A 20,982-nucleotide genomic window follows, 5' to 3' on the forward strand; every position below is an offset into this window, starting at 1 on the left:
AAAAGGTGGGTATCTATAGGCCCATTAGTTTAACTTCTGTAATGGGGAAAATGCTTGAATCTATCATCAGGGAAGAAATAGTGAGACATTTGGATAGAAATTGTCCCATCGGGCAAATGCAACATTGGTTCATTACAAACGCAAAGGACAATTAGGGAACTGGTGGATGTTGTCTATCTGTAGAGTGTTTAAAGAGATGGTATTCAATAAAGTCAGCTTGTTGTAGCTGTTGACTGCTGTGCCAAAACTGTATATTATGATAAATGTTAATGAAGCACAGTAACAATGTGGAACCCCTACCTGCTTATGAACCCTAAATGACTGTTACTAAGAAAATTAGCTATCTGACTTTGCATATTGTCTAGATTACTTACAGTGTGGAAACAGGCCCTTCGGCCCAACGAGTCCACACCGACCCGCCGAAGCGCAACCCACCCATACCCCTACATTTACCCCTTACCTAACACTACGGGCAATTTAGCATGGCCAATCCACCTGACCCGCACATCTTTGGAATGTGGGAGGAAACCGGAGCACCCGGAGGAAACCCACGCAGACACGGGGAGAACGTGCAAACTTCACACAGTAAGTCGCCTGAGTCGGGAATTGAACCCGGGTCTCAGGCGCTGTGAGGCAGCAGTGCTAACCACTGTGCCACCGTGCCGTCTACTTTTGCCTTGAATATGTATGTGGATGACGTGGCTGTACTTTATACTAGTGTGACTTTATTTCATTATTAAACTGCAAAAACCATTCCCCTTGAATTAACCCCAGACCCTTGCCCACTCACTTAACTTATCTATATCCCTCTGCAGACTTTGCTCGACCTCTCATCTTAGTGTCATCTGCGAACTTTAACACACTGCACTTGGTCCCCAACTCCAAATCATTTATGTAAATTGTGAACAGCGATTCCCAACACTGAGGCACACTACTAGCCATTGATCGCCAACCAGAAAAGCACTAATTTATCCCCATCCTTTACTTTCTGTTAGTTAACGAATCCTCTGTCCATACTATTACATTGCTCATAACACCATGCACCTTTACCTTGTACAGCAGCGTTTTCTGCAGCACCTTGTCGAATGCCTTCTGGAAATCTATCTACACCACATTCTCCAGTTCTCCGCTCCTATCGCGTTCGTATTGAACCCATGCTTCAACTGCCCGATGGGACAATTTCTATCCAGATGTCTAGCTATTTCTTCATTGATGACAGATTCAAGCATTTTCCCCACTACAGAAGATAAGCTAATGGGCCTATAGATACCCGTCTTTTGTCTACCTCCTTTTGCAAACTGTGACTGAACACTTAGCTGAACGACTTGATTCTTTTGTTAGCATTTTCTAAGAGAATCCAACTGATGTTATGTTTGATGACGAGACCAATTTAGTGAGCAGAAATTTCGGCATTTAAAAATATGGTTGGCTTCCAGGAATTTTATATATTGAAGTGTTAAAATTGTAAATTGAAATGTTTACATGTTAATATCACAATCACAATTTTTAACCTTAAAAGCGTTGAAAGCGTCATTTTAACTCAAGCTCTTGCTCTCCACAATCTCCCACTATTGCTCTACATTAATAGGTTTCTTCATTTTTATCAATTCGATACTACATTTTGTCCCCAATTTGATAAAATACTTTTTAAAATGTCCCTATTTAAAGTGATCATTACTATGCTTGCCCCCAGGGCAACATCTTCATTACTCTTCCTGCTGGCTATTAGGATAATCAGCAATGCACTTAAAATGCCCCTTAATAAAGGAAATTCTTGTTGTCACTGCTTCATGAAAATATGCAATTGCATTAGAAGCATTTCAGAAAAGGCTCACTCAATTCATTCCCTCGATAAGGGGTTTACCATTATAAAGAAAGATTGAACAGGTTGGACTTATATCCAGTGGGGTTTAGGAGATTGAGGTGAATGGATTGATCCTGAGGCAATGTGACAGGAAGATACTGGGAAAATGCTTCCTCTTTTGGACAGAAGTTGAACGAGGAGACATAGTTTAAGTATAAGAGGTCTCCCTGCTAATACTAAGATGAGATTTTTTTTTCCCTGTCAGAAGGTCAGTAGTCCTCAGAACTTCCTTCCCCAGGGTGTAGAGACTGGGTCACTGAGTTTGTTCAAGGCACAGCTGGATAGATGTTTGATGAACAATAAGGGTCAAATAGGAAAGTGATGTTGAGATGACAATCAGATCAGCCACAATCTTATTTAATAATCAGCAGTCAAATTTTCAAATAAAGCCAGAGATTACGTTTATGTCTTCCAGGATAATGCTTTTTAGAAAGGTTTGAATAAATCTGACTCTAAAACTTGCACAGAATGCAATGGAAAATGTTCCTACCAGGTGAAGTAGACAGTTGTGAAAGTGTCTCTGCTTTAGCCCCAAGAGCTGGTTGTGGAGTAGAATATATTTGTTCAGTATTCAGATAGTTTCTGTGTTGCCACCTCTTCTTAACAATACTGCCTGTTTTAATCGGCTGGGATTCTGCTTGTTGTGTTGAACTTTCTAAGGATACGGGCAGAGGGACTTCTGCTGGTATGGACTGGTTACATTCTGTTGCTAGAGCAGTTAGGGCATCTGTGGCAGGCGAGAACTGGAACTGTTCCTTAGTAGATAAAACCTGGGACTGATCTTCTCTATCCATGAGGTTGGACAGTTCTGTTGGAGGCATGGGCAGACTTTGCTCTGCCACATAAATATACTGGGATTGTTTCCCTGCTGGCATAGACTGAGATTGCTCCACTGCTGACATGGTTTGAAATTTCTCCGCCATATTTGTGGATTGAGAATCTTCTCTTGTAGGTACAGCTTGGGACTTTCGTTTTGTAGGCAACAAATGAGAATTTTCTGCTAGAGGCAGAAACTGGCAGTTTTCCACGGCAAGTGGGGACAGGGGTTTTACAACCGCGTGTACGGACTGGGGTTCCTCCACTGCAGCCACGATCTGGGGTTCCTCCACTGCAGCCACGATCTGGGGTTCCTCCACTGCAGCCATGGTCTGGGGTTCCTCCATTGCAGCCACGGTGTGGGGTTCCTCCACGGCTGCAGCCACAGTCTGGGGTTCCTCCACTGCAGCCACGGTCTGGGGTTCCTCCACTGCAGCCACGATCTGGGGTTCCTCCACTGCAGCCACGATCTGGGGTTCCTCCACTGCAGCCATGGTCTGGGGTTCCTCCATTGCAGCCATGGTCTGGGGTTCTTCCATTGCAGCCATGGTCTGGGGTTCTTCCATTGCAGCCATGGTCTGGGGTTCTTCCATTGCAGCCATGGTCTGGGGTGCCTCCACTGCAAGTGTAACCTGGATTTTCTCTACAGGAGGAGCAAATGAACACTGGTTCACAGGAGATGTGGATATGGCTGGCTTTACTACTGATGCAGAGAGTGCTAGCTGCGCTATAGGTGAGGAAATACCTTGGACCGTTAAAGGCATTGGCACGGCTTGACATATTATAGATCTTGACGTGACAGGGTCTACTGCAATCGTAGATGGGGCCATTTCTTGTGTACAGGCTGTATGTGAGTGATTCAAATTCCTTTTGTACCGCCGCCTCCTCTTTGATTCAGTATTGCTGCTTCCAGATTCTTGTGATTCTGTTTGATAGGTTGCTTTGTCTAAACATTCTGTTGCGTCCTATGAAATAAAATGAAAACAAATAGGTTTTGTTTTGCAAGGCTTAGAGAGGTATAAAATTGCTTACTGCGGGCAAACAAAGTACAGGTTATATTGTGACCATTAAACTACATTATCATTCATGCTCCCAGTATAACATCAACATTTAGGTGGTCAGCTGAGTCCATTGTGTGTTAGATCAATAACTATTTCCTTTCCATACTTAAGAATTCTTTATTAAGAAAGCCAACAACAACTCTCATTTATCTCCATCTACCAGCTCATCTCCACCCTCTTTCTCTTCACATTTCTGCAACTTCTATCAATCTTGTCTTACCATTCTTTACTTCAGATTGTTCAACCTGGCTTTTTACCCAAAGACATTAAACATACATAAAATAGAATAATGTACAATTATATAAAGTTAAAAATCATACAACACCAGGTTGTAGTCCAACAGGTTTAAATGGAAGCACTAGCTTTCGGAGCGCTGCTCCTTCGTCAGGTGGTTGTGGAGAACACAATTGTAAGACACAGAATTTATAGCAAAAGTTTACAGTGTGATGTAACTGAAATTATACATTGAAAAATACCTGGATTGTTTGCTAAGTCTCTCATCTGTTAGATTGACCATGTTAGTTTCACTTCTTTCATATGTAAATCACAAAACGTTTTTTACAGATGTTATATTGTCAGGTTAACAATTGGTGTCATAGAACAAAGAAAAATACGGTGCAGTACAGGCCCTTCGGCCCCCGATGTTGTGCCGATCCAAGCCCACCTAACCTACACTAGCCCACTATCCTCCATGTGCCTATCCAATGCCCGTTTAAATGCCCATAAAGAGGGAGAGTCTACCACTGCTACTGGCAGGGCATTCCATGAACTCACAACTCGCTGAGTAAAGAATCTACCCCTAACATCTGTCCTATACCTACCACCCCTTAATTTAAAACTATGCCCCCTCATAATATCTGACTCCATACGTGGAAAAAGGTTCTCATGGTCAACCCTATCTAAACCCCTAATCATCTTGTACACCTCTATCAAGTCACCCCTAAACCTTCTTTTCTCCAATGAAAACAGCCCCAAGTGCCTCAGCCTTTCCTCAAACGATCTTCTTACCATACCAGGCAACATCCTGGTAAACCTCCTCTGCACCCATTCCAGTGCCTCCACATCCTTCCTATAGTATGGCGACCAAAACTGCACACAATACTCCACATGTGGCCGCACCAGAGTCTTATACAACTGCAACATGACCTCAGGTCTCCGGAACTCAATTCTCTACCAATAAAAGCCAGTACGCCATATGCCTTCTTCACAGCACTATTTACCTGGGTGGCAACTTTTAGAGATCTGTGTACATGGACACCAAGATCCCTCTGCTCATTCACATTACCAAGTATCCGACCATTAGCCCAGTACCCCATCTTCTTGTTACTCCTACCAAAGTGAATCACTTCACACTTACCTACATTGAATTCCATTTGCCACCTTTCTGCCCAGCTCTGCAGCTTATCTATATCCCGCTGTAACCTGTCACATCCTTCCTCACTGTCAACAACTCCACCGACTTTCGAATCATCCACAAACTTGCTCACCCAACCTTCTAGCATCTCCTCCATGTCATTTATAAAAATGACAAACAGCAATGGTCCCAAAACAGATCCTTGCGGAACACCGCTAGTAACTGCACTCCAAGATGAACCTTTACCATCAACTACTACCCTGTGTCTTCTTCCAGCCAGCCAATTCCTAATCCAAACCTCCAACGCACCCTCAATGCCATACCTCCTTATTTTTTGCAGTAGCCTACCATGGGGAACCTTATCAAACGCCTTACTAAAATCCATATACACCACAGCTACTGCTTTACCCTCGTCCACCTCCTTAGTCACCTTCTCAAAGAATTCAGCCCAGATAATGTGTTGAAGGTGTTAGCCCCCTGTGTTCTGTTGTCTATGCCATAATGTTTAGACTGATTCTAATCTAAAGAATGAGTTAACAGAGCCTTATATGGATTCATGCAGTTTTTGAGTAAAGTACAATGTAGCTCTGCAAGTACAAATTCACCCCACAAGGGTATATGTATATGCATGTGTGTGTGTACATAGGAGTGCCTGCGTGCATCTGTGTCTGGGGTGGGGGGTTGTGAGTGACAGTGTATATGCATGTGAGAGTGTAAAGGAGTCTAAGTCTGAGAGAGGGTGCATGTGTGTCTGTGTACGTGTGTGTGTACAGGAGTGTTTGTGTGATAGATAGGTTAGATTAGATAGATTCCCTACAGTGTGGAAACAGGCCCTTCGGCCCAACAAGTCCACAGTTACCCAGACCCATTCCTCTACATTTACCCCTGACTAATGCACCTAATGCTTCAGGCAATTTAGCATGGCCAATTCACCTGACCTGCATATCTTTGGACTGTGGAAGGAAACCGGAGCACCCGGAGGAAACCCACACAGATACAGGGAGAACGTGCAAACTCCACACAGACAGTTGCCCGAGTTGGGAATTGAACCCAGGTCCCTGGGTGTGTGTGTGTGTGTGTATAGGAGTGTCTATGTGGTCTGTGTGTGTTTGGTGCAATAGTGGTCACCTGTAGTGTGTCATGAGACTTAACAAACAATCAAGATATTTTTTCAGTATAAAGTTTCAGTTCATCACACTGTAAACTTTTGCTATAAATTCTGTGTCTTACAGTTGTGTACTCCACAACCACCTGATGAAGGAGCAGCGCTTCGAAAGCTAGTGCTTCCAATTAAACCTGTTAGACTATAACCTGGTGTTGTGTGAGCTTTAACTTTAACACCAGTTTAACACCTGCATCTCCAAATCATTACAGTTATATAGCATCTTTAATGTCCTAAACTGTTCCAAGGCACTTCACAGCAATATTATCAACAAACTTTGACACCAAGCTATATAGATGATATTAGAGATGTTGATGAACAGCACAATCAAGAACAAAAGTTTTAAGGAGTGGATTAAAGACAAAGAAAGAGAAAGCTAGACAGGTTTAAAGAGAAAATTTCAGAGCTTATGGTAATCATCTTGATCAGTAGGGTAATCAAGGATACAGGGAAAATGCAAGCAAGAGGACTTGGGGAATGCCGAATCAGCCATGATTCTACTGATCAGTGAAGCAGTCTCAAGGGGCCAAATGGCCTACTCCTGTTCCCATTCCTTATGGTCATAACCAATCCTCAATCCATGCAAGTTTGTTACACACATTTCTATGAACTTTGATTCTGTTTGCTAACCTCTTTTGTACAATATTATGGAACGTGTCAACTTAAAGGACATGAATGTAAAGTCTGAAGTAATTGAGGCCTGCAACTAACTTGCATTGAATATTGTGAAGGGGGAAAGCAGCAAGCTTGAGGCCAGCCATAGATATAGGTTTGTATCAACAGGAGAGGGCCACTGACACTGATATCAATGATAATGATCTCAATTCTTCATCTGTTTTCTGTTTCAGCCATCGATTCTGTACTTTTCCTGACTTCAATAACACAATGCTCTGTACAAGGAATATCAATATTTGAAAACTACTCAAAAAAAAACAAAGAATGGGACGACAGCATACCTGATGTAACAGCTGAAGGCATGTTTTCAGTTTCTTTTTCGAGATAAATAACTGGTCATAATCTTCTGTTGATTCCAGCAGTTTTTTACTGGGCTTCCTTTGGCGTTTGCCTTCAGTAATAACTGCAATCATACAAGTATGGATGGAAATTATACTTTATAGAATAATACATTAACACTTTTCATACTTTTAAAATTTGAGATATACTACTAAAAATGTTATTTTCAATGAGAGCAGTTAGCAACTGAAGAGGCCTGCATTTAATTTTTTGATCTGAGAGAGAATGAATAACATTAGTAGAACTCTTTGTTGTACTTTTCAATTGTTATTTTCTCTTTGCTAAGAGATTTCCTCTGAACCTTTTAATTTTTGTTATTTTGTTTTTAAGGCATTTTCTGTGGCAAGAAAATATATGTAGGTTCACTGAATTATTTCCACTATATTGTTAAATTGTAGTTGACATTTCTATACTTAGTTAATCTTCCCTCTTTTCCACACTGATTTGCTCTGACTTCTGAACTATAAATCTTGATTATATATATTGTTACAGAACAGCTTGCACTTAGCTGTAAGCTTTAAGTGGTGCTAAAAATACAGTAACGAAAGTGGGAAAAGGGCTTAATTTCCTCTTTTCTACAGAAAATCTTTGTACTTGTACGTTATTTAACACAATTTCTTCAAGTTCTTTTCGAGGCAAGTTCCATATTGTGACACTGTGCATTAAACATTACATTAGTGGTTTTCATTTAGAAGGATGAACCTAGTAGTTATGTAGTATAGTATACAGCTCTTCATTCAAAGTTGCTTAGCTGGAAATACCTTTGATTTTTCTTTTGCATTAAAGAGACAACTTAATTTGAATTACCACATAATTCAACGTTACATGCAAAAAAAACTTGTAAGTAAATAACAAATGTTATTTCACCCTGTCTCTTAACATATGGGAAAAATAAGAGATTATGACAAAAAGACAGGGTAAATTGTTCCCAATAGGTGTCATTCATATTGCATCAATAACAACCATTGCATAACTGAATAATAAGGATACATCTATTCTTCATGATCTGACGTAGTAGTCAAGCAAGAATATAACCACTGCACCTTGGTGTCCAATGACTTTATCATCACTGAATCCTCATTATCAACATCCTGGGTGTTAACATTGACCAAAAACTGAATCAAATCAGCTAGATCACTCCTTTAGCTTTAGGTCAGAGGTTAGGAATTCTGCAACAAATAAATCACCTCCTGTCTCTCCAACACCTTTCTATCAACTACAAGGTCAGGTGTGAGATGAAATAGTCTTTATTTGCCTAAATGGGTGCAGATCCAACAACACTCAAGAAGCTTGACACCATCCGAGAATTCACCGATCTTGACTGGCATCTCATTTACAGCCTTCAAATGGTCATTCACGTTGCTACATCCACCGAAGCATAGTGGCAAAAGTGTATACCATCTACAAGATAAACTGCAGAAACTTATCAAGACTCCTTTGACAGCACCTTCAAAACCCATAACCCCTATCACTTCGGAGGACAAGGGGAACAGACTCATGGGAACAGCAGCTGCAAATTATTTTCCAGATCACACACCATCCTGATTTGGAACCAAATCATCATTCCTTCTCTGTTTTTGGGTCAAAGTCCTGGAAATCCCTCCCTAACAACACTGTGGGTATTCTATACCACAAGGACTGCAGCAATTCAAGAAGGCTGCTCACCTAGGGATGGGAATGCCAGCCTAGTTAATGATTTCTATGTCCTATGCATGAATAAAGAAAAGTAATGGATTAATTCTAAATAGAATAAAAATCAAACAGAATTGTCATTGAGCATAAACTCAACTGAACAAGTCACTTAAAAGCATAAATACATGCATAGGTTAGAAGTTAGATAGTCTTTAATAAGTAACTCATCTTTTTCCACCCTCTCACAGACCTTTCTTTGTCCTTGTCCACCTAATCCTTGCTCAACACCTGTTAGATCTGTAAGATTTCCCAGTTCTGATGAAACATCATCAACATCAAATATTACCTGTGATTCCCTTTCGAAAGATGCTGCCTGACCAGCTGAGTATTTCCAGCATTGTCTGTTCATGTTTCAGATTTCCATGCAGCATTTGGCTTCCAAAGTGAATCACCTCACACTTTTCCGCATTAAACTCCATTTGCCACATCTCAGCCCAGCTCTTCAGCTTATCTACGTCCCTCTGTAACCTGCAACATCCTTCAGCACCATCCATAACTCTACTGACCTTAGGGTCATCCGCAAATTTACTAACCCATCCTTCTACGCCCTCATCTAGTCATTTATGGAAATGATAAACAGCAGTGGATCCAAAACAGATCCTTGCGATGCAACATTAGTAACTGAACTCCAGGATGAATATTTCCCATCAATAAGCACCCTCTGTCTTCTTACAGATAGCCAATATCTGAGCCAAACTGTTAAATCACCCTCAATCCCATGCCTCCGTATTTTCTGAAAAAGCCTACTGTGGAAACTTTATCAAACGCCTTACTGAAATCCATATATACCACATCAAACCCTTTACCGTGGTTGGTAACCTTCTCATGGTTGGTCACCTTCTCAAAGAACTCAATAAGGTTTGTGAGGCACAACCTACCCTTCACAAAACCGTGTTGATTATCCTTAATCAACTTATTCCTTTCTAGATGATTATAAATTCTATCTCTTATATCACTTTCCAACACTTTACCCACAACTGAAGTAAGGCTCGCTAGTATATAATTACCAAGGTTGTCTCTACTCCCCTTTTAAACAAGGGGATAACATTTGCTATCCTCAGTCTTCTGGCACTATTCCTGTAGACAATGACGACAAAGATCAAAGCCAAATTTCCTCCCTGGCTTCCCAGAGAATCTTTGGATAAATCCCATTCAGCTCAGGGGACTTATCCTTTTTTTCACACTTTCCAGAATTGCTAACACCTCCACCTTATGAACCTTAATCACATCTAGTCTAGTAGCCTATATCGTAGTATTCTCCTTGACAACATTGTCTTTTTCCAATGTGAACACTGAGGAAAAGTATTCATTTAGCGCTTCCCCAATCACTTCTGACTCCATGCACAACTTCCCAACACTATGCTTGATTGGCCCTAATCTTTCTCTAGTCATTCTTTTATTCCTGACATGCCTATAGAAGTGGATGAGTCTACTACTGTTGCAGGGAGGGTGCTCCAGGCCCTTACTACTTTGAGTAAAGTAGTTATCTCTGTCCAATATCTATTACCCTTCAAAGCTATGTCCCCTCATGCGAGCCATCACCATCCGATGCAAAAGGCTCCCACTGTCCACTCTATCTAACCCTCTGACCATCTTGTGTGCCTCTATTAAGTCACCTCTCAACCTTCTTCTATTGAACGAAAACAGCCTCAACTCCCTCAGCCTTTCCTCATCAGACCTTCCCTCCAGACTAGGCAATATCATGGTAAATCTCCTCTGCACCCTTTCCAATGCTTCCATATCCTTCCTATAATGCGGTGACCTGAACTGTACGCAATACTCCAAGTGTGGCCGCACCAGAGTTTTGTACAGCTGCAACATGACCTCGCAGCTCTGAAACTCAATCCCACTACCAATAAAAGCTAACACACCGTATGCCTTCTTAACAACCCTATCACCCTGGGTGGCAACTTTCAGGGATCTGTGCACTTGGACACCGAGATCTCTTTGCTCATCCACACTAACAAGAATCTTACCATTAGCCCAGTACTCTGCATTCCTGTTATTCCTTCCAAAGTGAATTGCCTTTTCTGCATTAAACTTCATTTAAATCTCTCAGCTCAGCTCTGCAGCTTATCTATGTCCCTCTGTAACTTGCGACATCCTTTGGCACTATCCACAACTTCACCGACCTTAGTGTCATCTGCAAATTTACTAACCCATCCTTCTATGCTCTCATCCATGTCATTTATAAAAATGACATACAGCAGTGGACACAAAATAGATCCTTGCGATGCACCACTAGTAACTGAACTCCAGGATTAACATTTCCCATCAACAGCTACTCTCAGTTTTCTTTCAGCTAGCCAACTTCTGATCCAAACCGCTAAATAACCGTCAATCCCATGCCTCCATATTTTCTGCAATAGCCGACCAAGGTAAACTTTATCAAATGCTTTACAGAAATCCATATGCAAAACATCAACTGCTTTACCTTCACTCACCTGCTTAGTCACCTTCTCAAAAGAACTCAATACGTTTTGTGAGGCATGACCTGCCCTTCACAAAACCATGTTGACTATCCCTAATCAAATTATTCCTTTCTAGATTATTATAAATCCTATCTCTTATAATCCTTTCCAACACCTAACCCACAACCAAAGTAAGGCTCACTGGCCTATAATTACCAGGGTTGTCTCTACCCTCCTCCTTGAACAAGGGGACAACATCTGCTATCGGCCACTCTTCTGGCACTCTTCCTGTAGACAATGATGACATAAAGATCAAAGCCAAAAGCTCTGCAGTCTCCTCCCTACCTTCCCGGAGAATCCTAGGATAAATCCCATCCGGCCCAAGCAATTTATCTATCTTCATACTTCCCAGAATTGCTAACACCTCCTCCCTATGAACCTCAATCCGGTCCAGCCTCAGTATTCTCCTCAACAACACTGTGTTATTCCTGCATGAATACTGACAAAAAAATATTCATTTCAGGCTTCCCCTATCTCCTTTGACTATACACAATACTTCCCAACTTCCTTGACTGGCCCTAATCTTACTCTGGTCATTCTTTTATTTCTAGGCGAAAGTGCAAATGCTGGAGATCAGAGTCTAGATTAGAGTAGTGCTGGAAAAGCACAGCGGGTCAGGCAGCATCCCATGAGCAAGATATTTTGGGCAAAAGTCCTTCATCAGAAATGACTAGAATCAGGAATCCCTTTTCCAGCACCACTCTAATCTAGATTCTTTTATTCCTAACATACCTACAGAAAGCTTTAGGGTTTTCCTTGAACCTATCTGCAAAAGACTTCTCATGTCCCCTCCTGGGTCTTCCTTGCTTTCTCTTTTGGTCCTTCCTGGGTAGCTTGTAACTCTCAAGAGTGGGATGAATGAAGTCACTGTGCAAGAGAGCCTCCTAGCTGAAGCCCAACTGGACTTCAAATGACTTGGTCATGAGAAAACATGACAAGTGAAGCATATGAGCTGGAGTGTATTCCGATTGAAGTGGACAATCCCGCCAATCTAACTGAGTTTGGGGAACACCATTTTAATGAAGACAATTACATGGCCTCACTCAGGATAAATCCTGAAGAGAGGGACTCTAGGTCAGCCCACAGCAAAACCCCAAGACAAAGCCAAGCCTTGGCCAAACAGTTAAAACTTTCTTCAGGATTCGAGCCAACAAACCATTGTAGTTGCTGCAGGTATGCAGACTCAAACAACAACAGAGTTCCACTAGCCCAAAACTGACAAACAGAACTCATACACTAGTATCTAGGAGTGTGTACACCTTGAAATTCCACATGCTTACGGTTGGGAACAGTTAAATTGCTTGACAACATGAAAATCATAAACTATTAAAATAAACTTCTGTTTAAATGGTCACCTGGTTGTAATGGAGGTCGATACCAACGTAGCCATTTCTGCGATTGCAGAACCAGTCTTCAACAACATTTGCTCTGAACTTCAACCCTTAAGTTTCCACAAACCTCACTTAGACTGACAACCAATTCTGGGGAACCTTTATAGATTAAGGTTACAACTTTGGTTCCGGCCTCTTATGAGAAGCAGTTGGCTCAGTTTCCACTGATTGTAGTATAAGGCTTGGGCCCAATCTTGATGGGACAAAATTGGCTAAGAAAGATTCGCCTAGATTGGCTGAACAGTTTTCAATTCGAAAATTGTTGCCTGAGTGAAGTCCTAATTAAATACCCTAAGGTTTTTTAGGAAGGTTTAGGGACTATCAAAAGGAGCCAAGACCACCTTGCATGTTAGCCAGGAAGCAATTCTATGATTCTGCAAGGTCCAGTGTCCAGTGGCATTTGCCTTATGGGCAAAAGTAGAGGCAGAAATTGGAAGGCTGGAAAGCAAAGGAATCATCAACCCAATCCAGTTTGTGAATTGGGCAGGACCAGTCATACTGATTGTGAAGCCAGACAGGTTAGTTTGTCTTCAAACTGCTTTTTGCGGCTAGGTAAATACTGAATCCCTCACATAGTGCATTTAAAGGCAAAGCTGTCCCTCACAAAGCAGGACGTGAGTCATGAATACTTGCAATTGCAGCGAGAAGAGATTTCCAAAAAGTATGCTACAATTAATACCCATAAGAGTTTATACTGATATACGAGACTGCCATTTGGGATATCATCAGCCTTTGTAACTTTTCAGCAGACAATAAAGAACATTTTACAAGGCCTATCGCATGCCCCCCACTTCTCCCCCACCAGGGATGACCATTAATCTAGATGAATTGCTATAATAGGGAAGACCAATAAGAAGCATTTAAAGAAATTCAACATGGTCCTTAGATGTTTCTCTCAGGCAGGTGAATGTCTTAGAAAGAAAAACTATGCTCCAGACATCCCAAGTGTCCTACTTGGGCTACAGAGTGACAAAACTGACTTACACCTATAGGAAGATAAAGGGAAGGCAATCAAAGGCGCCACAGCTCCTACATCTGTACTGGAGCTTAGGTCTTTCCTTGGCCTGGTGTATTATTACAGAAAGTTCATACATAACCTGGCCTCCACACTGGCACCTTTGCATCAACTCTTAAAGTGGCAGCTGTAAAATTGTTACTTAGACAAGCCATGGCTTTCAGGGAAGTAAAGAAACAGCTATCATCCTCTAAGGTGTTGGCCCCAACTATGATCCCAAGCAAGATCTGGTACAGCATCAGGATAATATTAGTTCATAGTTAGCTAATGGAGAGGAAAGATCTTCTAGGTGAAAGTGAGGACTGCAGATGCTGGAGATCAGAGCTGAAAATGTGTTGCTGGAAAAGCGCAGCAAGTCAGGCAGCCTTCAAGGAGCAGGAGAATCGATGTTTCGGGCATGAGCCCTTTCTGAAGAAGCGCTCATACCCGAAACGTCGATTCTCCTGCTCCTTGGATGTTGCCTGACCTGCTGCGTTTTTCCAGCAACACATTTTCAGCTCAGTAATGGAGAGGAAAGCCAATAGTGTATGTATCCAGGATTTTAGCTAATGCAAAGTGTAAATACACCCAGATAGAAAGGGAAGGTTTGGTGGCCACATTTCGAGTCAGCAAGTTCCACTAATGATGTCAGAGGTAGTTTCTTTACTCAGAGAGTAGTAAGGGTATGGAATGCTTTGCCTGCATGGTAGTAGATTCGCCAAGTTTCAGTGCATTTAAGTCGTCATTGGACAGGCAAATGGAAGTACGTGGAATAGTGTAGGTGGGATGGGCTTCAGATTAGTATGACAGGGCGGCGCAACATCGAGGGCCGAAGGGCCTTTATTGCGCTGTAATGTTCTATGTTCTAATACCTTTGCAGATTATTAAATTTTTAATAATAACTCACCACAAATCCCTGCTCAGTCTACTTAAAGTGGACATGACAGTGCCCACTATAGGTCCAGGCCGAATTTGGCAGTGCACTCTAATATTAAAGTGCACATCATTACAAGTTGGAACACTGTTTGGGAGGCCAAGTAGCAAATATGGACGCACTGAGCTGACCCCCACTGGCAGATACATCATCTGTGGTACAGGCATGGAAGTATCCATGGAGGTTTTAAATTTTCTGGACACACTACCAGTCAAAGCTGACAATATCAGACTTTGAATGCAGAAAGATCCAGTCCTGTCAAAACTGGAGTAGCTGGCAATGATGGGGAAACCAAAGGGTCATCATAACCTGAACTGAAATCTTTTTAACCCGGCGAAACTAGATCATAGCGGGCCTGCATATCATTATGAAGAGAAAGAGTGATTGCCGTGAGCAAAGGTGGCTGGCACATACTGGCTGAGCTCCACCAGGGTGATCCAGTAGTTTCCAAAATGAAGATGCTAGTGAGAAGTTATGTTTGGTGGCCAGGATTGGACGCAAACATAGCCACATTGTTGCAGCAGTGCCCAGAGTCAACAAGGGCAAATATTACAGCCAGCAGCTCATCCACATTTGTGGAAATGGCTGGGTAAACCCTGGACTTGGTTATATGTCAGTTATGCTGGTCCTTTCATAGGCTCAATGCTCTTATTTATTGTGGACGCTCACTCATAGTGGCTGGACGTGGACAGAGGTCATTCGTCAAACACAGGAACAACAATAGAAAAACTGTGTGCAACTTTTGCAATACACGGACTCCCAGAAGTGTTTGTCACTGATCACGGGCCATCTTTTACCAGCAGGGAATTCTGAATATTTCCTAAAGTCGAATCATATTCAACATACAAGAACAGCTCCATAACATTCATCATCCAATGGTCTGGTCGAAACAGCACTCTAAACTTTGAAGACAGGGTTAAAGAGATAGCCTACAACTTCACTGGATACCAAACTGTCCCATTCCTATTTGATTATAGGACTATTCCTTGTGCAACTACACAGATATCTCCAGCAGAGTTAATGGGGGATGACTCCATAACAAGTCTGACCTTTCTGGACTGGGGTGGGCATGGGCGATTTGAAACAGCACCAGGAATGCCAATGTCAGGTGCAAGATTTCGCTAAGCAAAAGAAGCAATTTAGTTCAGGGAGTGAAGTTTGATATAGAAACCACGGGAATGACCTTGCATGGATAAGAAGCATGGTTGACGTGAGGTCAGGTGCAGTAACTTGTAAAGTTCCAACAGACCACATGAAAGTTTCAAACTCGCAAATTGTGTGGGTGCAAAACGTGTCCAGCTCCTCAATAACCTTTCCAACTGTTCCGGAACCCATGGGTTCTCCGCCTCCATCAGGCATTGAAGATACTTCAGAATCTGAGATGGCCACAACCGGTGTTGCCGTTTTTCGCCTTTGCTGGCTGAAGAGAAGAATGAATTTCTTCTGAGATGCTCCAGGCGCAAGAGGCGAACTACTATACGTTACTGTATCAGAGGCAGAGTTGGAAAACATGACCCAAGTGCTAAAAGGAGGGGTTAATAAAAAAAAAATTTTGGCCTCTGGAGGGAGGGAAAGTGATTGTAATGAGGTCAGCCAGGTGGACCTCAGAATATGAATTCCCTGATTGGGTCTGTTAATCTGGTCCAATCAGGGAGCCCTGTAAATAAAGGGTGATTGGTAACGGGATACCAGCCGTTATGGAGTTATTTCACAGCTTTTTCAATCCTAACCTTCCTTTCCTCTTCCAAAGCGCTGTCATTACTCAAGGCAGTGCTAACTCGATGTGCGTTTATATCACTGGTTTAGTATCAAATTAGCTTTCAAAGTGACAAATGGCATCCTATCGCTCCTTCGTTCCTGGGTGGTCTCGAACCACCAATCTTCCAGTTAACAGCCGAACACGTTGACTCATTGTGCCACAGAGATGCTATGGTAAACCAGAACAACTCCAGATTCGTCACAGAACAATGAGGCTCATTGCCTGGGTTTGGGTCTTACCTGTTCTAGAGGTGTGTAATAACATATCTTAACAGGTTATTTAGGAAACATCTATAAATCATTATTTACGAAAAAAAGAGGTTCTTAAGAGGATCTTGTGGCATAGCAATTGTGTCCCTACTCTGGGCCAGAAGAGCATAGGAGGTTAAGAGACAATCTGATAGAAGTTTACAAAATAATGAGAGGTACAGATAGAGTTAATGGTAGTTGTCTTTTCACTAGGATGGGGGATTTCAAGACTAGGGGGCACATTTTTAAGGTGAGAGGAGAGAGATTTAAAAAAGACACGAGGCAATTTTTTACACAGAGGCCGGTTCGCGTGTGGAATGAACTTCCTGAGCAAGTGGTGGATACAGGTAGAATTACAACATTTAAAAGATATTTGGACAGAGACATGAACAGGAAAGGTTTGGAGGGATATGGGCCAGGAGCAGGCAAGTGGAACTAGTTTAGTTTGGGATAATGTTCAGCATGGACTGGTTGGACCAAAGGGTCTGTTTCCATGCTGTATGACTCTATGACTATGACTGTGTGTGTTACAACACATCTGAACAGGTTCATTTAAAAAAACGAGCTGCTTTCTTGGTTATGGTTCTTTTGTATAGTGGTAGTGTCCCTCCTTCAAGGCCAGAAGTTCTGGGTTCAAGTTCCACTTGTCTTGAGGGTGCTTTAGAAGACATCTTAGCAGGTTATTTAAAATAAAAAAGAAAATGGGATGTTGGGTGATACATTAAAAGAGAACTGAGTTCTACCAAAGAATCATTGGAGAAACTGGGATTTAAAAGATTTCCTCACCTGCAACACACCAGAGAGACAGCAGAAGAAAACTGAGCAAGGGAGAAGCATGTATTATCTACAAACTAAACAGGAGACCAGTGCTGGACTTACTTTCATATTTAATCTGTCCATGTTGTACAAGAAGTTAAGTTTCTGTATAATAAATATGGAATAAATACCTAACAAGAAAAAAATGTGTTGTTCTTGCTCCTGATAGGCCACGTTAGCTATTTGCTTAGTTAGGTAACTGAGTGATCCAGTAGTTTGTTATGAACTAAGCCAGACCACTCAAAACATTCTTAAGTAGGCAGCTCCAGACCAAAACTTTGCAATTTGTTTCGGTAAGTGCACAGAGAAAATTACCTGGATTAAGTTAGCCAGGCTGACTACCAGATTTTACAACAGACAAACATTTATTCACAAAATTACACAATGAAACACAAAGAACAGAATAAAGATCCCCTACAGAATTCAACCTATCCAACAAGACTTAATTATGCTGTTCCAAATAATCGCAACAGTCCCAATAAGTGAACTCCCATTAAAACCCAGTACAGGTTGAAATTGAAGGGCAGAAAAGAGCGAGAGAGTTTTCACACAGCTCCCTGTTGAACTGAACTAAAACTGCTCAACCCAACTAAAGAGCTGACCACTCCCCTTTCATTATACAGGTTATTTCTCAAACATGACCACTTCGGCCTGAAGTTTCATCTGTTAACGAAAAAACAAAAGGCCTCTCAAAAAGCTCGACCTGGTTTATTGCCCCTCTGAAATAAAACAAGGACAGAGTCTCCTTGAGCCAAGGAACAGCTTTTAGAAAAAAAGGGACTAGCTTTATGACAAGTTAAAAAAGAGAGCAGAGTTCTTACGTAATTAATTGTGATTGGTTAATTTTACAGTGGGTTTTTAAAATTAAAATAGAGCCAAAAGCATGCTTGTGGCACAGCAGTGGCGTTCTTATGTATGAGCCAGGAGGCCTATATTCATGTTCTATCTGCTTTAGATGTCTGTCATAATATATCTGATTAAAAATACCTTAAAATAAAATCATATTCTTCCCCAGAGAGTGTTGGCTTCTGGAGAGGGAAAAGGTTCAGAAAGGATGAGTGAAATTGATGTTTGTATTATAGCAAGGATTTATAATAATACTTCTGTAAATTACAAAAAAGGAAGAGTTGAGTTCTTCCTCATGGTGGACAATTTGTAATTGTGTTTAAGGTATATTTTTAAAAAGCTGGGATCGTAGGGACAGTGTTGGTAATCAGATGATTGAGTGTTCTGCTTAATTGGTGGTGGGTTCCTAAAAAAAGGGAGAGCTGGGTTCTTTCCCAATGGTGTTTTGGTTTTTGGACAGGGAAAGGATCACAAAGGAACTGATGTTTGTGCTAAACGATAGATTTGCAATGAAAACTTTTGTAAATCTTGAGTTTTTTGCTGCCTAATTAAACATATGGATGTCAGTCTACCAAGTATTCCTTATCCTTCTCGAACTGTCTGCAGCCGTTGGCATAGCTTACTACACCATTTCCAAACCCCTTTCGACTGCTGTCATCTGGTTTTGTTTTTAAATTTTGTATTACTTTTACATGTGGGATGTGGGTGTCACAGGTCAAGCCAGCGTGCGTTGCACATCCCTAGATGCCTTTGAGAATGTGGTGTTGAGCTGTCTTCCTAAACTGCCGCAGACCTTGTAGTGTAAATACTTCGATAGAGCTATTATGAGGTTTCACAATTTTGAACTCTCAATAGTGAAACAACAGCAATATAGCTGCATGACAGGATGATGTGTGGCTTGGAAGGCAATTTACCAGGCGAGGTGTTCCCACCTAATGTTGTCCTTGTCCTTAAAAGGTGGTTGTGATCATAGGTTTGAATGGTGCTGTCAAAGAAGGCTTGACAGATTGCTGCAAAGCATCTTGCAGATCTTAAATACTATTGCCACTGTATGTTGGTGATGAAGAGAGTGGAGTGTTAAAAGTGGTGACTGGGGTGCCAATCAGGTTAAGTTGGTTTAATATGGACAGCATTCCATCATAGTCCTGATTTGTGCCTTGTCAATATTGGACTGGCTTTGGGAATTAGATGAATTACTCACTGCGAAATTTCTCACCTCTGACCTGCTCTTGTAGCCACAGTATTCATATGGCTGATTCAGTTTGATTTTTAGTCAATGGTAACTCTTGGATGTTGAGAGTGGGAGATTCAACAATGGTAATGCCACTGAATGTCAAGAAGGGATTGTCAGATTCTTTCTTGTTATCGATTGAATCATTTCCACAATATCACTTAAAATGATTTATTTAGACTATTCCCAGTCTGTTACCTCTTGAATTGATGGATTTGACTTGCTCACCTCCAAAGTCTCATCTCCCCATTGGTGGTTCCTCAGTGATATTGTTTGAAATAATGTTAGGTTTTACATGTACACTAATGACACTGACCTCAACCTCACCATGACGTCTTTCAACTCCCCCATCATGCTAAATTACCAAACTGCTAACTCAACACCGAGCATTGGATAAGCAGGAATTTACTACAATCAAACGATAGGAATACTGATGGATACTTTTACTTCTAATTATAGGACCCTTTCCCTCACTTATAATTCCACCTAATAGTCTGATATTAAACCAGTCTGCTTCCAGCTTTGGTGTCATATTTGACTGAACACCTCTGGGATACCCGGACCAACCAACCCAACCACCCCATGGCTCAACACTTCAACTCCCCCTCCCACTCCTCCAAGGACATGCAGGCCCTTGGACTCCTCCATCGCCTGATCATAGCAACACGACGGCTGGAGGAAGAGCGCCTCATCTTCCGCCTAGGAACCCTCCAACCACAAGGAATAAACTCAGATTTCTCTAGTTTCCTCATTTCCCCTCCCCCCATCTTGTCTCAGTCAAATCCCTCGAACTCAGCACTGTCTTCCTAACCTGCAATCTTCTTCCTGACCACTCCGCCCCCACCCCCACTCTGGCCTATAACCCTCACCTTGACCTCCTTCCACCTATCGCATTTCTAACGCCCCTCCCCCAAGTCCCTCCTCCCTACCTTTTATCTTAGCCTGCTGGACACACTTTCCTCATTCCTGAAGAAGGGCTCATGCCTGAAACGTCGACTCTCCTGCGCCTTGGATGCTGCCTGACCTGCTGCGCTTTTCCAGCAATACATTTTCAGCTTCACTGACTGGCGTACAAGAACACCCAGATCTCTTTGTACTGCCCCTTTACCTAACTTGACTCCATTTAGGTAGTAATCTGCTTTCCTGTTCTTGCCACCAAAGTGGATAACCATACATTTATCCACATTAAACTGCATCTGCCATGCATCTGTCCACTCACCTAACCTGTCCAGGTCACTGTAATCTCCTAACATCCTCCTCACATTTCACCCTGCCACACAGCTTTGTATCATCAGCAAATTTGCTAATGTTACTAATAATACCATCTTC

The 20,982-nt window shown here is 41.9% G+C and overlaps 1 protein-coding gene across 6 annotated transcripts in view; it reads right to left on the minus strand.

The window, feature by feature from the left end:
- Nucleotides 1-20,982, minus strand: part of nsd1a (nuclear receptor binding SET domain protein 1a) — a 322,813-nt gene that overhangs the window by 165,221 nt on the left and 136,610 nt on the right. For all 6 annotated transcript variants that reach the window (XR_009645526.1, XR_009645527.1, XM_060836973.1 and 3 more), the window contains 2 exons: nucleotides 7,214-7,335; nucleotides 2,355-3,645 (listed from right to left, as the gene is read on the minus strand). Coding sequence is in view for 4 of the 6 variants with exons in the window: in XM_060836973.1 (XP_060692956.1) it covers nucleotides 2,355-3,645; nucleotides 7,214-7,335 (1,413 nt within the window). In the remaining 2 variants the exon portion in view is untranslated. The remainder of the gene's footprint in view (nucleotides 1-2,354; nucleotides 3,646-7,213; nucleotides 7,336-20,982) is intronic.

The sequence above is a fragment of the Hemiscyllium ocellatum genome, chromosome 16 (assembly GCF_020745735.1).
Source record: "Hemiscyllium ocellatum isolate sHemOce1 chromosome 16, sHemOce1.pat.X.cur, whole genome shotgun sequence".
Lineage (NCBI taxonomy): Eukaryota > Metazoa > Chordata > Chondrichthyes > Orectolobiformes > Hemiscylliidae > Hemiscyllium > Hemiscyllium ocellatum.